The sequence below is a fragment of the Crotalus tigris genome, unplaced genomic scaffold, assembly GCF_016545835.1.
Source record: "Crotalus tigris isolate CLP2741 ecotype Arizona unplaced genomic scaffold, ASM1654583v1 scf7180000018825.4774228, whole genome shotgun sequence".
Classification (NCBI taxonomy): Eukaryota; Metazoa; Chordata; class Lepidosauria; order Squamata; family Viperidae; genus Crotalus; species Crotalus tigris.
In genome coordinates this window covers 2,260,495-2,273,647 of record NW_024097215.1, presented here as the reverse complement: position 1 = coordinate 2,273,647, position 13,153 = coordinate 2,260,495, and the positions used below count along the sequence as shown (strand labels likewise).

The following is a 13,153-nucleotide window of genomic DNA, read 5'->3' as shown; positions in this document are numbered from 1 at the left end:
CTATTGCTAAGCAAGACTATTAAATGAGTTGTGCCCAATTTTAAAACTTTTTTGTAATTTTTAAGCGAGTCACTGCAGTGTTAAGTGACTCAAATGGTCGTTTAGGAGATCTGGCTTCCCCCATTGACTGGGAAGGTTGCAAATAGCGATCACACAACACTGCAAATCCACGCGGATTGAATTTTGATCAGAGGCTGTGATGGTTGTAACTGCGAAGAGCTGTTTTAAGTAACTTTTTTCACTGCTCTAACTTCAGTCACTAAACGAATAGTTGCAAGTCAAGAACTACCCGTATACACTATAGTATTATTGTTCTTGTAGGGTATTTTATATTGCTGGCCTGAGACTGTAGTTCATCTACATTTATACCATACACCAATGAGTGTCTTAGTTGGGTTCACACAGTATGGAAAAACAGTGCTTGCAGACAGGCTGTTCTGCAGATAGATGCAACTTTTCTACTGAAAGACGACTATGCCGACTATGGATTTGGGAAGGGGAAATTACATCTCTGAAAGAGAACCAGACTGAGGATGGTTGAATTAAACTGCAAGCTAAGGTTTACAAATGACAAAGATTAGATTCATACAGTGCAGTATACCAGACCAAAAAAAAAACAAACACCCTTGTGACTTAAGGTTAAGTGAACTAACAGAAAAAGGATCTGGATCCAGTTTCCCCAAGCATAATTACCTGCATTCGATTAAGTCCCAAAAAACAATGTTTCCCCCCCCCCTTTATTTGCTGGCTTACTCTATAACCTTGAGGGAACATTTTCTTCTGGCCTGTGAAAATTATTCAAACAACCTCCATTAACTCAGATTGGGAAGAGTTGTTCTTATGGCTGCTGGCTGAAGACTGGAATGAACAGAATATTTTAAAACCTTAAAACCGCTCTTTCCCCAACTGATTATTTTCGGGCAGGTGGGTTTCCTTTAGAATCCTCCATGATCATTGCCCAGAATTTTGGTAGCCGAAGACCCCACATCTGAAGAGCACCCCACATTAGAGAAGGCTTTCCTTACAAAATCATAACAATAATTGCGGAAAAAAACAGTGGAGATGCAGATCTCACTCTCCATCCTTAGGGAGATGTGATGCATTCATCATTCCATTAGGAATCTACTTTCTCTCCTTACAGGATGAATGTCTGTAGGTCTCTTTCACCTTCAGTGAGAATCTGGTACAGCGGTTACCATAGCAACGGAGTACCTTATAGTATGGGCCGCTAGTACTGGAGGCAGAGAGATAATGGCTCACTCCCTGTTGCAGTGGCAAACGGTGACCCGGATAGGAGGGGGATGGAGCAGATGGTTGAGGCACATTCGTGGCGTACTGTCCGGCTTGAGTGGGATACTGGCCACCTTGGATATATTGTTGCCCTGGATAACCCTGGAAGAGATCCAGAAAAAAAATAGGCAGGTGAGTGATGGCCACATACGATAATGTTGCCTAAATCCGTAAGCTGCTTTTAAAGAAGTAAATTGAGGAAGGGATTAACAAGAAGTACGTCAAGACTTTCAGTGAGTTTAGGCATCACCTGGAAGAATCAACCAGGGATGGTTTAAGGGTGTCTTACACCCCTGCTACCCACAACCCATCAAACCCTGGAAAAATGTTTGTCCCTCCCAATCTTCCCAGGCCCTGGGAGCCTCAGAGAGATGCTGGAGGGATGAGGGTGGTGGGGGCTGTAGGCCGCTTGCAAATGGCTCACCTCTTTGCTGAAAGGTTATGGGGAGACTCTGCTGGGTGCCCTCCCCCCTACATCTTACTTGGGACTGTCTCCTGGCGTTAATTTCTTTTCTAGATTTGACTGGAGGTGTGGTCCCTGTCATCTTGTTTCAGCTATAATCAGTGAGATTAAACGACTCGGCAAGGGCACGGTTTCAGCCAGTTAAGAGACAAAGCAAGTTCCCTAATTGTAGGCATCCAGATCAGACCGAGAATGCTAATTGCTAGGCTCCATTTCATTCATTTTGAGCCTGGATGAAATCTGCAGGTCCAGGAAAACTGGCAAGTTTATCAATATTTTAGGAGGGAGCCCAGAATGCCCAACATACTTAATAATTCTAATATGCTTTCCTGAGACTGGGCTCCCATGGGTTTATCTTACTACTTTCCATCCTCCTCACGAATTCTTTTATGCTTGGAGCCCTGAGTTAGTGGGCTCCAAAACTAGGGCTACAATTGAGTCCAACATTTCTGTTGTTAAGCCAGACATTGGCTTAAGTGAGTTTTGCCCCACTTTATGACCTTTCTTGCTACAGTTGTTAAGTGAATCACTGCAGTTGATAAGTTAGCAACCCGACTGTGAAGTGGGTCTGCTTGCCCCACTGACTTTGCCAAAGGGGAATCACAGGACCCCGGGGACACTGCGACCGTCATAAACACGAGCCAGTTGCCAAGCGTCTGAATTTTGATCATGGGGATACTGCAAAGGTCGTAACTGTGAAAAACGGTCATAAGTCACTTTTTTTCAGTGCCGTTGTGACTTTGAACGGTCACTAAATGAACTGTTGTAAGTTGAGGACTACCTGTAGTTTGGGGTAGGAAGAATTCCAGATTCCTTCCCTTCCTGTGTCTGCTCCTTTCTTTTCCTTAGACCAGGGGTAGGCAACCTTGGCTCTTTTATGACTGGTGAACTTCAACTCCCAGAATTCCTGAGCCAGCCATGCTGAGGGGAAAGGGAGAGGTTTCCAAGCTGAGCCATGCTGGCTCAGGAATTCTGGGAGTTGAAGTCCACGAGTCATAAAGGAGCCAAGGTTGCCCACCCCTGCCTCAGACTGAGCCCTTGTCGTTGGATGTAGGATGTTGACTAGTTTCTGCCAAGTCTGCATCTGTGACCTGGTCTCTAGGCAACACACCTACTATAAGTACTCAAAAGCTAGTACTACCTGTTTACTACACCACTCTTCCTTAATTCTACTGTAACTCCTATTCTTTCACTAATTCTTTTTGTGAATAACTCTTCTGTTTGCCTTAGGCTGCTTCAGCTATTTTACTGCCTCAAACACACACACACCACCTATCCCCGTCCTCTCACACTCAGCATACTGGAATTATATGCCCAGATACCAAAAGTGATATTGGTTGGAAATTCTAGAATTATAGTTCCAGCACAATGGAACAACACACAGATGGGGAAGACTGACACTCCTTAGCCAAGGACTCAGGTTGTAATCTAAGGTTACTCCAAAGCTTGAGTTTCAAAACCCTTCTGCCTTTGATACACACCTCGCTGGAATAAGTTCTCTTGACACTTTGCCGGGGCATCTGCTGGCCTTGTGGTGGAGTAGGGTAGCCGTGCTGAGGCATTCTCTGCCCGGCATACAAGGCGCTCATTGCAGGGGTCCTTGCTGTGCTCATGTTCATGGGCGACATCCCAGAGGCGTTCAACATGTTGGCTGGATTCATCCCGGGCGGTACAGTTGGTCCCCGAGGCCCCGAATGAGGGAGGAATTGATTGTTGAAAGGCTGCCCGGTACCCATCTCCAGAAAAAGAAAAAGGCGAGAAAAAATTAAATGGGATTCCATACAAAGCCAGACCTTAGGGAAATGTGTTTACAGGATCAACTAGGCTAGGGGTAGGCAACCTTGGCTCTTTTATGACTCGTGGACTTCAACTCCCAGAATTCCTGGCTGGCTCAGGAATTCTGGGAGTTGAAGTCCACGAGTCATAAAAGAGCCAAGGTTGCCTACCCCTGAACTAGGCCATGCTTGATGCTATAGCGGTCACAATTCTAATGTTTCTATTCAATTCAGCTGGCATTTCAGCACGAGACAGACAAAATGTTCACTCTGAAGTGCATGGCTAAATGTCCATGGGGAGTCTCAGTCATCCAGGTCATGGTTGCCTCAAAGGTGTTTTTTTCATGAGGCAACTGGACTTCCTTGTTTTTTCTTTGAAGACGTTTCGCTTCTCATCCAAGAAGCTTCTTTAGCTCTAGCTAGATGGTGGGGAATGGAAGAAAGAAGGGGAAGAAGCTTCTTGGATGAGAGGCGAAACATCTTCAAAGAAAAATAAAGAAGTCCAGTTGCCTTCTGAAAAAAGCACCTTTGGGAAGATATGAAATGGCACATCAACTGTAAGCCATAGCACTCTCATTTGCCGGTTCCTCACTTTGGCTCACAATTATTTCAACTCTAAGCCCTTGCAAAGTTGACTGTGCTCATTTCTCAGTAAACAGCTATCAGATCCCTCCCTCTGATGTGTAGAGTCTGGGATCAAAAAAGTTAATGACCCGCTCCCTTCTTTGTGTATTCTGACTATCATTTTTATTCATTTTTTTTCCTCCACTGGCTGTGCTAGCCTTGATGGACCACTGTTTGCCTTCCTGTTATGTGCACAGTCCGTGCCCTACAGGTGCTGCTGAAGGCTAGATCCAAAGAATGACACCGTGTCTGCTTGTACACAGAAGACCCCTGGCACTTTAGTAAAGGGAGAGAAAGGGCAAATAAAAGCCAAGGAGAAATATTTTGAGATGTAGTGTAGTTAGCAGTCAGAATAAGCAATGAACTGGATGAGTTGATACTTGAACAGCACAGCCAGTTTCGGGGGTTCACAGGGAACCATAAAGAAAGTTTGAAGGTCATCCTGGTCAACCACTGTAGAATGCTGTGATCCCAGCTTCCTGGCAGATGGACCAGGAAGACCCTGATTTCTAAGCATGAGAGGGAATATCATCTCTCGATTGAACACCTCTATAGGGCTATGTCAAAATGAAATTTCCTTCTCCATAATTCCTGTCTCCATGGCTTCTATCCCGTGTCTATCTCTGCAGCAAAAGAGAAGAAATCTACCTCATAATTTGGCTTCTAAAGTTGTGAGTGTTCCATCATTGGAGGCTTTTAAGAAGAGACTGGACAGCCACTTGTCTGGAATGGTATAGGGCAGGGATAGCAACCTTGGCTCCTTTATGACTCGTGGACTTCAACTCGCAGAATTCCTGAGCCGGCATGGAAACCTCTCCCTTTCCCCTCAGCATGGCTGGCTCAGGAATTCTGGGAGTTGAAGTCCACGAGTCATAAAAGAGCCAAGGTTGCCTACCCCTGGTATAGGGTCTCCTGCTTGAGCAGCGGGTTGGACTAGAAGACCTCCAAGGTTCCTTCCAACTCTGTTATTTTGTTCAATTGATAGGAATTCCCTTCGTTACTTCCAAAAACACACTGCCCAGCTGCCTTGTATTATTCACCACAATTTCATTCTTTGACTTCAGCCCATATTCTGGCCAGAGAACAGGAAGAGGAGGAGAGGGTTTATCTTCGCCCGGACTTCCAAGAGTGGACAACCTGTAACTTGTGGGCTGACTGCGTGTGATTCACCATCTTTGGGCAGGTGCTACTGAATGCTTCGCAATCCTGCCCCTTGGGCTTGTATCACAAAGTATAAACAGAAGGCACATCTCTCCCATCACACATCTCTCCCGCCATCTGGTTAGCACTTTCCATCACTCTTGTACCACATTAAAACAAACATGCTAAGCTTACCGCTCCGTACTGACTCAACTCCTGGCTCTGCTTTTCTTGCAAGGCAGCAACTGTGGCCGTGGCCGTGGCCGTGGCCGTTGCAGCTGCAGCTGCTACAGCAGCTGCAGCAGCTGCTTGGGTGAAGTCTGCCGGGGCTCTCGCAGTATGAGAAGGAATGCCCATTCCCCCTGGGCCATTTGGGCTCCCTGCATAACTAGAGAAAAGACAGGGTTTACAGCTTGGTTGCAGATGTTCTGCATATGCTCTAATGATGACTACAGTCTACTGTTGGAAGTCCTTAGGATCTTATTTGCCCAGACAGTTGCCGAATAGCTGGAACTCCAGGATGAATTAAAGGCAGGGGTCTTCAACCTTGGCAACTTTAAGACCTGTGGACTTCAACTCCCAGAATTCCAGGAGTTGAAGTCCACAAGTCTTAACGTTGCCAAGGGTGAGGACTCCTGACTTAAGGGATCTCAGAACTGCTGCTAACTGGAGGAAAAACAAGTGCAGGAAATCATGACATTTAGGAAACATGAATGGAGCAGAGAGAAGGGCTAGCGCTGCATCCTATTTTTTTTTTTTTAAGGCACTGGCTGGGAATATTTTAATCCCAAATACGGTTGGTCGTAAACCGCATCGCTCTTCAGCTTCTGAGACTCCTGTCCAAATTATAATGGCAAACATTGGGAATAATAACTTCTTTTGTTGTTTCACAAGGCTGTTGGACAGGTATGCATGCACGGGCAAGTAAAAGATCACAGGAAATCAAGGAATATAATTAAGATGTGGGATGCTCAACATTAAAAAGGGAGAGACAGAAAACAGGCATCTTTCTAGGCCACCGAATGCTGGTTGCCAAACCAAATTCCTCAGATGCTAGTGGCAGCCTGGATTTCTACATCTCGGTAAAATGTTTTGGGGGGTACGGTTAAGAACTCACCCTGCACTTTCAACTTCCATGAAGCGCAAGGAGCTGTGATGCCCATTGAAGCAAGGAAGGAGGATGATGTACAAGTAAAGCATCTGGGAGATTAGGCAACCAGACCTGTGACTATGAGGTGGCCATCACACATACACAACCTTTCCCCCACTGGCTTGGCACCAAGTAGCAGAAAGGGGCCGACTCTTGGTGCAATTACTAGCAAGCTCATCTCTTCCTATCTCTCTGGTGACTCTGCTCCTTTCACGGCACATAGGGTTGATTCACTAATTATATGGAAACGTTAAAGAATGTTCTAACTATTTTAAGATTCCAGAGAAAGAAGAAAATGAACTTTTTCCCAGGAGAGAGAATGGACAGAGGTGGGTGGGTGGGTGGGTAGATTCTCAGAATGGGTTCCCTACTAAGCCAGGGATCTTCAAACTTGGCCCTTTTATGACTTGTGGATTTCAACTCCCAGAATTCCTCAACCAGGCACACTGACTGAGGAATTTTGGGAATTGAAGTCCACAAGTCATAAAAGGGCCAAGTTTGAAGACCCCTGCGCTAACCCATGGTTGGCTTAGCCACACAAACTCTAGTTTACAAGTCGTAATGGCAGAATTCACTTGGCACACTAAAATGCATGTTGTGAGTTCAAAGTGTGTTTTCATGAATTAATGAAGGACGAGGGGTGACATGACAGCCGTATTCCAATTCTCAGGGGCTGCCACAAAGAAGAGGGAGTCAAGCTATTCTCCAAAGCGCCTGAAGGCAGGACAAGAAGCAATGCATGGAAACTAATCAAGGAGAGAAGCAACCTAGAACTAAGGAGAAAATTCCTGACAGTTAGAACAATTAACCAGTGGGACAACCTGCCTCCAGAAGCGGTAAATACTCCAACACTGGAAGTTTTTAAGAAGAGACTGGACAGCCATTTGTCTGAAATGCTATAGGGTGTCCTGCCTGAGCAGGGGGTTGGACTAGATGACATCCAAGGTACCTTCCAACTTTATTATCATTATCAAAATTCCCACTGGCATAATAAAAAAAAGGAAATGGATTAAATAGTGTGCTACAATTAGAAGAAATATTTTCTGCAACTCATCCAAAGGGGCGTCAATTTGCTTAACCTTAGTACTTCCCTAAGCTCTGAATTGTGAATTCATGATCTGTCAGAAATCATGCCAACATGCCAGAGGAAAACAAATATAGTGCTACTTCGGTACTCAACTCCTCTGAAAGTTGTCAAATTTGGTACTCGATGCATTTTGGTGCGAAAATTTTGTCCCAGGACTCAACGTTTTGTTTAGTACTTGGTGCACAAGCTAGAAGCTGCCAGTGACGGCTACCTTGTGACTTGCTACTTCCAGCCAAAACAAGGGGTCACAGGTTAGTCACGTGGTTTGTTTGGCACTCATCATTTTTAGTACTCATTGCACCTCATGGAACTATTAATGGCGAGTACTTCTCGGTTCCATTGTGTGTGCAAGTGCCTGGAATGGCTTGCAATCCAGGCATCCATGAGTCAAGTCTATGCCGTAACCAGGGTGTATCAAAAGTATTTTTTGAAGGCTGCACTACAGGTATGTTTGTCAACTTATGAAGGCTGGGACTTATTTCAAGAGACCACCTCTGTCTTCAGGATAGGGCAGCTTTAATAGACAGGGTTAAGCAGCCATTGAGCATGCGTAGTGCAGAATATTAAATTCCAAAAAGCCATCAGGAACTTCATTCTCTAGCTTTATTTTAGGCAAGGCAGCTTAGAAATGTAAAATGAGAAAACTCAAATAAGGAGCGGGTGCCTCCAATGGGCTGACCTCTTAAGAAGGCCATCTTTTGCCAGATACGAATGAGAGACGCAGGGAGGAATTCCTTGCAGCCCCAGACATGACAATCATTAAATGGGTGAATGGGTCAATGTTTAATCCGTTAGCTATATCAGCAATGGACTGCTGTATAATTTTGTCCCAAAATAAGCTGTGTTGTTGAGGAGGATTAATTCCTAGGGCGGGCATAGCGCTGCCCCCTGATTTTAACTAAACTGCTGATGTTGAAAAATGCTGATTGGAGCTAAGGTCTCCAGACAGGAGGGAGGATGAGATATGAGAAACTTCTCAAAGGGATCCCTCCCATTTGCAGACATGCACAGAGGGCCTTCAGTTTATTTGCTAGGGGCTTTTTATCTTTTCAGATTACGTTCACATTTACTGCCTTCCAGAAGACCCATCAGTTTTGAAGTGAGCACCAAAGAAACCAAACACAAATGGGTAATCAACAGTTCAGTGAAAGCCACCATGGGCAGAGAGAAATGCAACCCATGGGCCTCTTTTCCTGCTTCAATGCACAATCACTTGATTAGCTCATTGCACACTAGTAGTTCCAAGAACAACCAACCGGGTGAAATCCTTCCATCATGATATGGAAGTCATAGGTATACACTTTGTGAGTGATTCACTGTTGTGTAACTCATCCAGGACAGGCTTGGAGGCTTCCTGTATTGTATGACTTCTGCTCACTATGGTTGTCTCAACAAATTAACCATTTGTTAATGATTTCCTGTTCAAGGTACCACGTCTGCTGATCCAAACTACCTTGTGGTGAAGCCGGGCCCTCCTGGGTAGGAAGTACGACTGTACATCCCCGGTTGCACATAACCTTTGCCTGTTGAACCCTCAGGGAAAGGCTGCTGTCCCATAAATTGTGGTGAGTTCATGCCAGAGCCACTGCTGGCCACGCTGGGCATCATGGGATTGCCAGCGGTATTTCCTCCAGGACCCATGGGGTTTCCAAAAACCTGCAAAGGATCAAGGGAGGAGAGAGATTTGGACTAGATCAGCAATGCCAGGCTCTACTCTGTGGATCCAGCAAGATGTGAACAGGGATGAAGTAGGAGAACAAAATCTAGACAGTTAAAGAATCAGGTATTTCCATGCATGCTCTAAGTCAGAGGTCGTCAACCTTGGCCACTTTAAGACTTGTGGACTTCAACTCCCAGAATTCTGGGAGTTGAAGTCCACAAGTCTTAAAGTGGCCAAGTTCACGACATGTATTTTAGATCAGTTTAGTCCAAACATAGCAGCTTCCTCTGCATAATGCATCGATCAACGCCCAGATATACGAGGATGACTGACAATCCTTTTTCTTAGAGAATGTCAGCAACTTGCTGTAAAAAGCATTAGAGATCAATTGGATTTCTCTTTCATTTCTTTACAGATTAAGTAAATTCAGGCTTGCGACCCCTAAAAGGATGATGTGTATGGAGGGAAGGGGAAACAGGAACTTTCTCTGAGCTTTTAAAAACCACATAAAATTTATAGGACAGAAAATACTTAGGGACAGCCCATTCTAGCCAAATATTTGCTGCCAGTGTGTCTTCCAAACACCCAGCTTTGTAATCTGCTCAGGCTATTTAGTCTGGAGTAAATAAAACTGTCTGCTGTTGTTAAGTTAAATATCCATGAATAAAGGAACCCACAAAACAGCTAGAAAGACTGTTAGGAAGGTTGTGCTTTCTGACTTTTTTTTCGGAAGGGAAGGGACAATTTTTACAAATGTTATTTCTCTGAATTCCATCCATTTGCAATCAGATGAGACTCAGGTAATTCTGAGGTCCAATTCCACTTAAGGAGACCAAACGAAAGCAAACGTGTTGTGAAGGCCTTTTCTTCCCTGCAAGGCCTCACAGCTGAAAGAGACTGTTGTGCCGCTTGTGAAAAATCCAATATCTCCTCCTCATCCGATGCGACTTCGGTTAAGAATGTTTGGTAATTCCTGGTCAATCTGATATCTCACCAGCAGATGTCAGAAAAAGAGCCAGAATAATATAAATTAAGGTGCTGGGTTAAGCCCAGAGAAGTCCATCCTCAACTCAATAGCAGGATTTTAGCCCAGACGTTATCTCACAACTAGCCAGCTTCACAGCTTTGTTGTAGGAAAAATGGAAGGAAGAGCTACTAAATACAGTTTTATGTTCCTGGAGGAAAAGTAGAATATACATTTAATGAATGAGGTTGAACCCACATTCTACTCAGGCCTGCTCAGACACAAATCCCAAAATGAATTTGAAGAAACTCATCTTCCAGCAAAGCAAGCTCACTCTGGCAGTTTTAACTGCTTTTAAAGTGTCAAGGAGACCTACTGAACTTGGAACGCTTAGAATTGTGTTGTTAATTTAAATTGTAAAATTTGCAAGGTACGTGGCTGAATTACAGGAGGCTCATTTCATATCTTGCCTGCTCTCCTTCAGGCTCCCTTCTATAAACAAATAATTTTATTTCCTCATAAGCCACAAATGTTTTCGTGTTTGTTTTGTGGCTTGAGCCGTGTGAAAACTAATTAGTCTAAAATGCTAAATGCCTTTCTGTGTTGTTTTCCTTTACTGTAACAAATTAACATAGCTACTTCCTTTGGAAACTTTTCACTTTGCATAGTAGGGCCTCCTTCCTTGCAAAACAGTTGAAGATTGAAATGAACCAGAAGAGATGATCATCTATGTGGAAAGACTGGAACTAGACTTAGAAGTAAACCTTATCTCTCTCTCTCTTTTTTTAAAAAAAACCTGTTTTGTATCAGCAATTGGGATGGGGTGGGGCTTGGCAGGGGAAGTCCCTTGTGTGATTCTTGGTAGATTATCTAACAACTCTCTCTGCTAACCTGAAACCTCATGGATCCAACTGGAATAAGAGTGGCAGAAGAGTCTATTGGGAACCTTTGTCATGTAAATCAGAAGTCCCCAATCTTTTGGGCACCAGGGACTAGTTCCATGGAGAGAGGTTTTTCCAGGGACCGGAGGGGGTGTGGTTTTGTGTGCTGCCTGCATCTCACAGATGGGGCTTTGCTTGTTTGTGCGGACCGGTTGCTGGGGGACCCACGGACCGGGGGTTAGGGACCCCTGATGTAAATGACTCGTTTTGGGGGTCACCTTTCAGCAGAGATGGGGAAGTCCTGCCTTCCTCTTTACCTGCCTGACTGAGGGTCCATTTTGAGAAAAAGGATGCAGGATGTTTATGGGGGGGAGGAGAAAAAAAATAACCTCCACTGGAAACTAAAAAAGACTTCAGTGAAGTTTTTCATGGATTGTATTTCTGGGCAGCTGGTCTTAGTGATACTTATTAGCTTGATATTGTATTGCTGCACAGAGTTGCATGAATAAAAGCTTGAAGGGGGACTTTTAAGGGCAGCTCACATATAATTTTAAATGGAAATTAATTCTCTGGTCCAACCCCTATAGAAAAGAATGGCTGGGGACATCTGCTCCGGGGTCTTACCTTAGCAAAATCTGAAAGGAGGTTGAACGTGGGTGGTGCCCTGTATCCATTCCCCACCCACCCACCCACCCACCCACCTCTACCCCCTCCCCCCTTTTGAAGGTTGCAAAAGGTACCTGGCTTTGGGATGTGTTGCTGACGCCCCAAACAGTGGTTACCACCGAGAGAGATCCTGCAGGCTGATTGGTATTCTGTTGCCAAGGAACTGACTCGTAGGCATATGAACCATCACTAGAAATGAAAACAAAACAACACACAGCAGGCCGATGTGCCATGTCAGTAATTAGGAACCTCTGGGGAAGAGAAGGGGCGCGGTGGGGGGGGAAGAGGGAGGTGTTTGCAACTGGATACGAGGAAACAGCAAGTGAACCCTCCTTGAGCAAATTAAAAAAATAAAAATGGGATTGCTAGGTAGTTATGGGTCACGATCAGAAAACGAAGCCTCCATTTTCAGCAAATTCCAGGCATAAGAAAGACAGCAAAACTGCAGGGGAAAACTGCCGTTTTGATGGGAGATGGGCTTTCCAGAAGCTCTGGGTGCACTTACAGGCTTACTACAGTGCAGCTCCTAAACCCCACAGAGCAGAGAGACCTTAGGATTCATAAGTGAGGGTGGGGCAGATCCTAGGAGGTAAGGAGCCCCCCCCCCAAATCTTATTTTGCCATCTGCCCATTTCATGGTCACTTTTTTTCAGTGCCTTTAGGTGTGCAGCTCAAACGAGCTATTCCCTCACCCCAAACTCCAAGGAACCACAATGGATTCTGGTTTATCCCTATTCTAGGACAGGGGTCCCCAACCCCTGGTCCATGGACCGGTATCGGGCTGTGGCATGCCAGCATCCGGTCCACACAAACAAGCAAAGCCCATCTGTGGGATGCAGGCAGCACACAAAATCACATACTCTCCGGTCCGTGGAAAAGCTTTTCTCCACAGAACTGGTCCCTGGTGCCCAAAAGGTTGGAGACCTCCGCTCTAGGACATTGCTAACCTCCTCAGAGGCCAACTCAAAGTGCACCTTGCAGGTAATCCTCAACCTACAACCCTTCATTGAGCGGCTGTGTGAAGTTACAATGGCACTAAAAAAGTGACTTCAACCAGTCCTCGTATTTACAACCCCTGCAGCTCTCCCAGAGTCATGGACTCCAAACTTAGGGAATATGCTTGGCAACCAACATGTATTCACAATAATCGCAGTGTCCCCATTTGTGACTTTCCCAGCTGGCTTCCAACAAGGGGGGGGGGAGTCAGATTTGACAACTGCACAGTTTGCTTAACAACTGTGGCAAAAGCGGCTGTAAGATTGGGCCTGACTGCTTAACAACAGCAATTCTAGTCTCCATTGTGGTTGTTAACTTGAGGACTACATGTATTGGTCTTGGCTGGAAAAAGAAAGGTGCCCCCCCCACCGTAACCCTTTCCTTATGTTAGGTGGTGACTTCCAAGCGTGAAACAGGGATTGTTTCTGCTAACTCAGAGGTGGGAACCTCCATACTG

At 45.1% G+C, this 13,153-nt stretch overlaps 1 protein-coding gene across 4 annotated transcripts in view; it reads right to left on the bottom strand.

Annotated features, from left to right (window-relative positions):
* ZMIZ2 (zinc finger MIZ-type containing 2) overlaps positions 1 to 13,153 on the bottom strand; it is an 89,645-nt gene that overhangs the window by 23,758 nt on the left and 52,734 nt on the right. For all 4 annotated transcript variants that reach the window (XM_039356635.1, XM_039356632.1, XM_039356634.1 and 1 more), the window contains exons 3-7: positions 11,775 to 11,889; positions 8,983 to 9,185; positions 5,488 to 5,680; positions 3,235 to 3,489; positions 1,213 to 1,392 (exon numbers count right to left, since the gene is read on the bottom strand). In XM_039356635.1, coding sequence (XP_039212569.1) covers positions 1,213 to 1,392; positions 3,235 to 3,489; positions 5,488 to 5,680; positions 8,983 to 9,185; positions 11,775 to 11,889 — 946 coding nt within the window. The remainder of the gene's footprint in view (positions 1 to 1,212; positions 1,393 to 3,234; positions 3,490 to 5,487; positions 5,681 to 8,982; positions 9,186 to 11,774; positions 11,890 to 13,153) is intronic.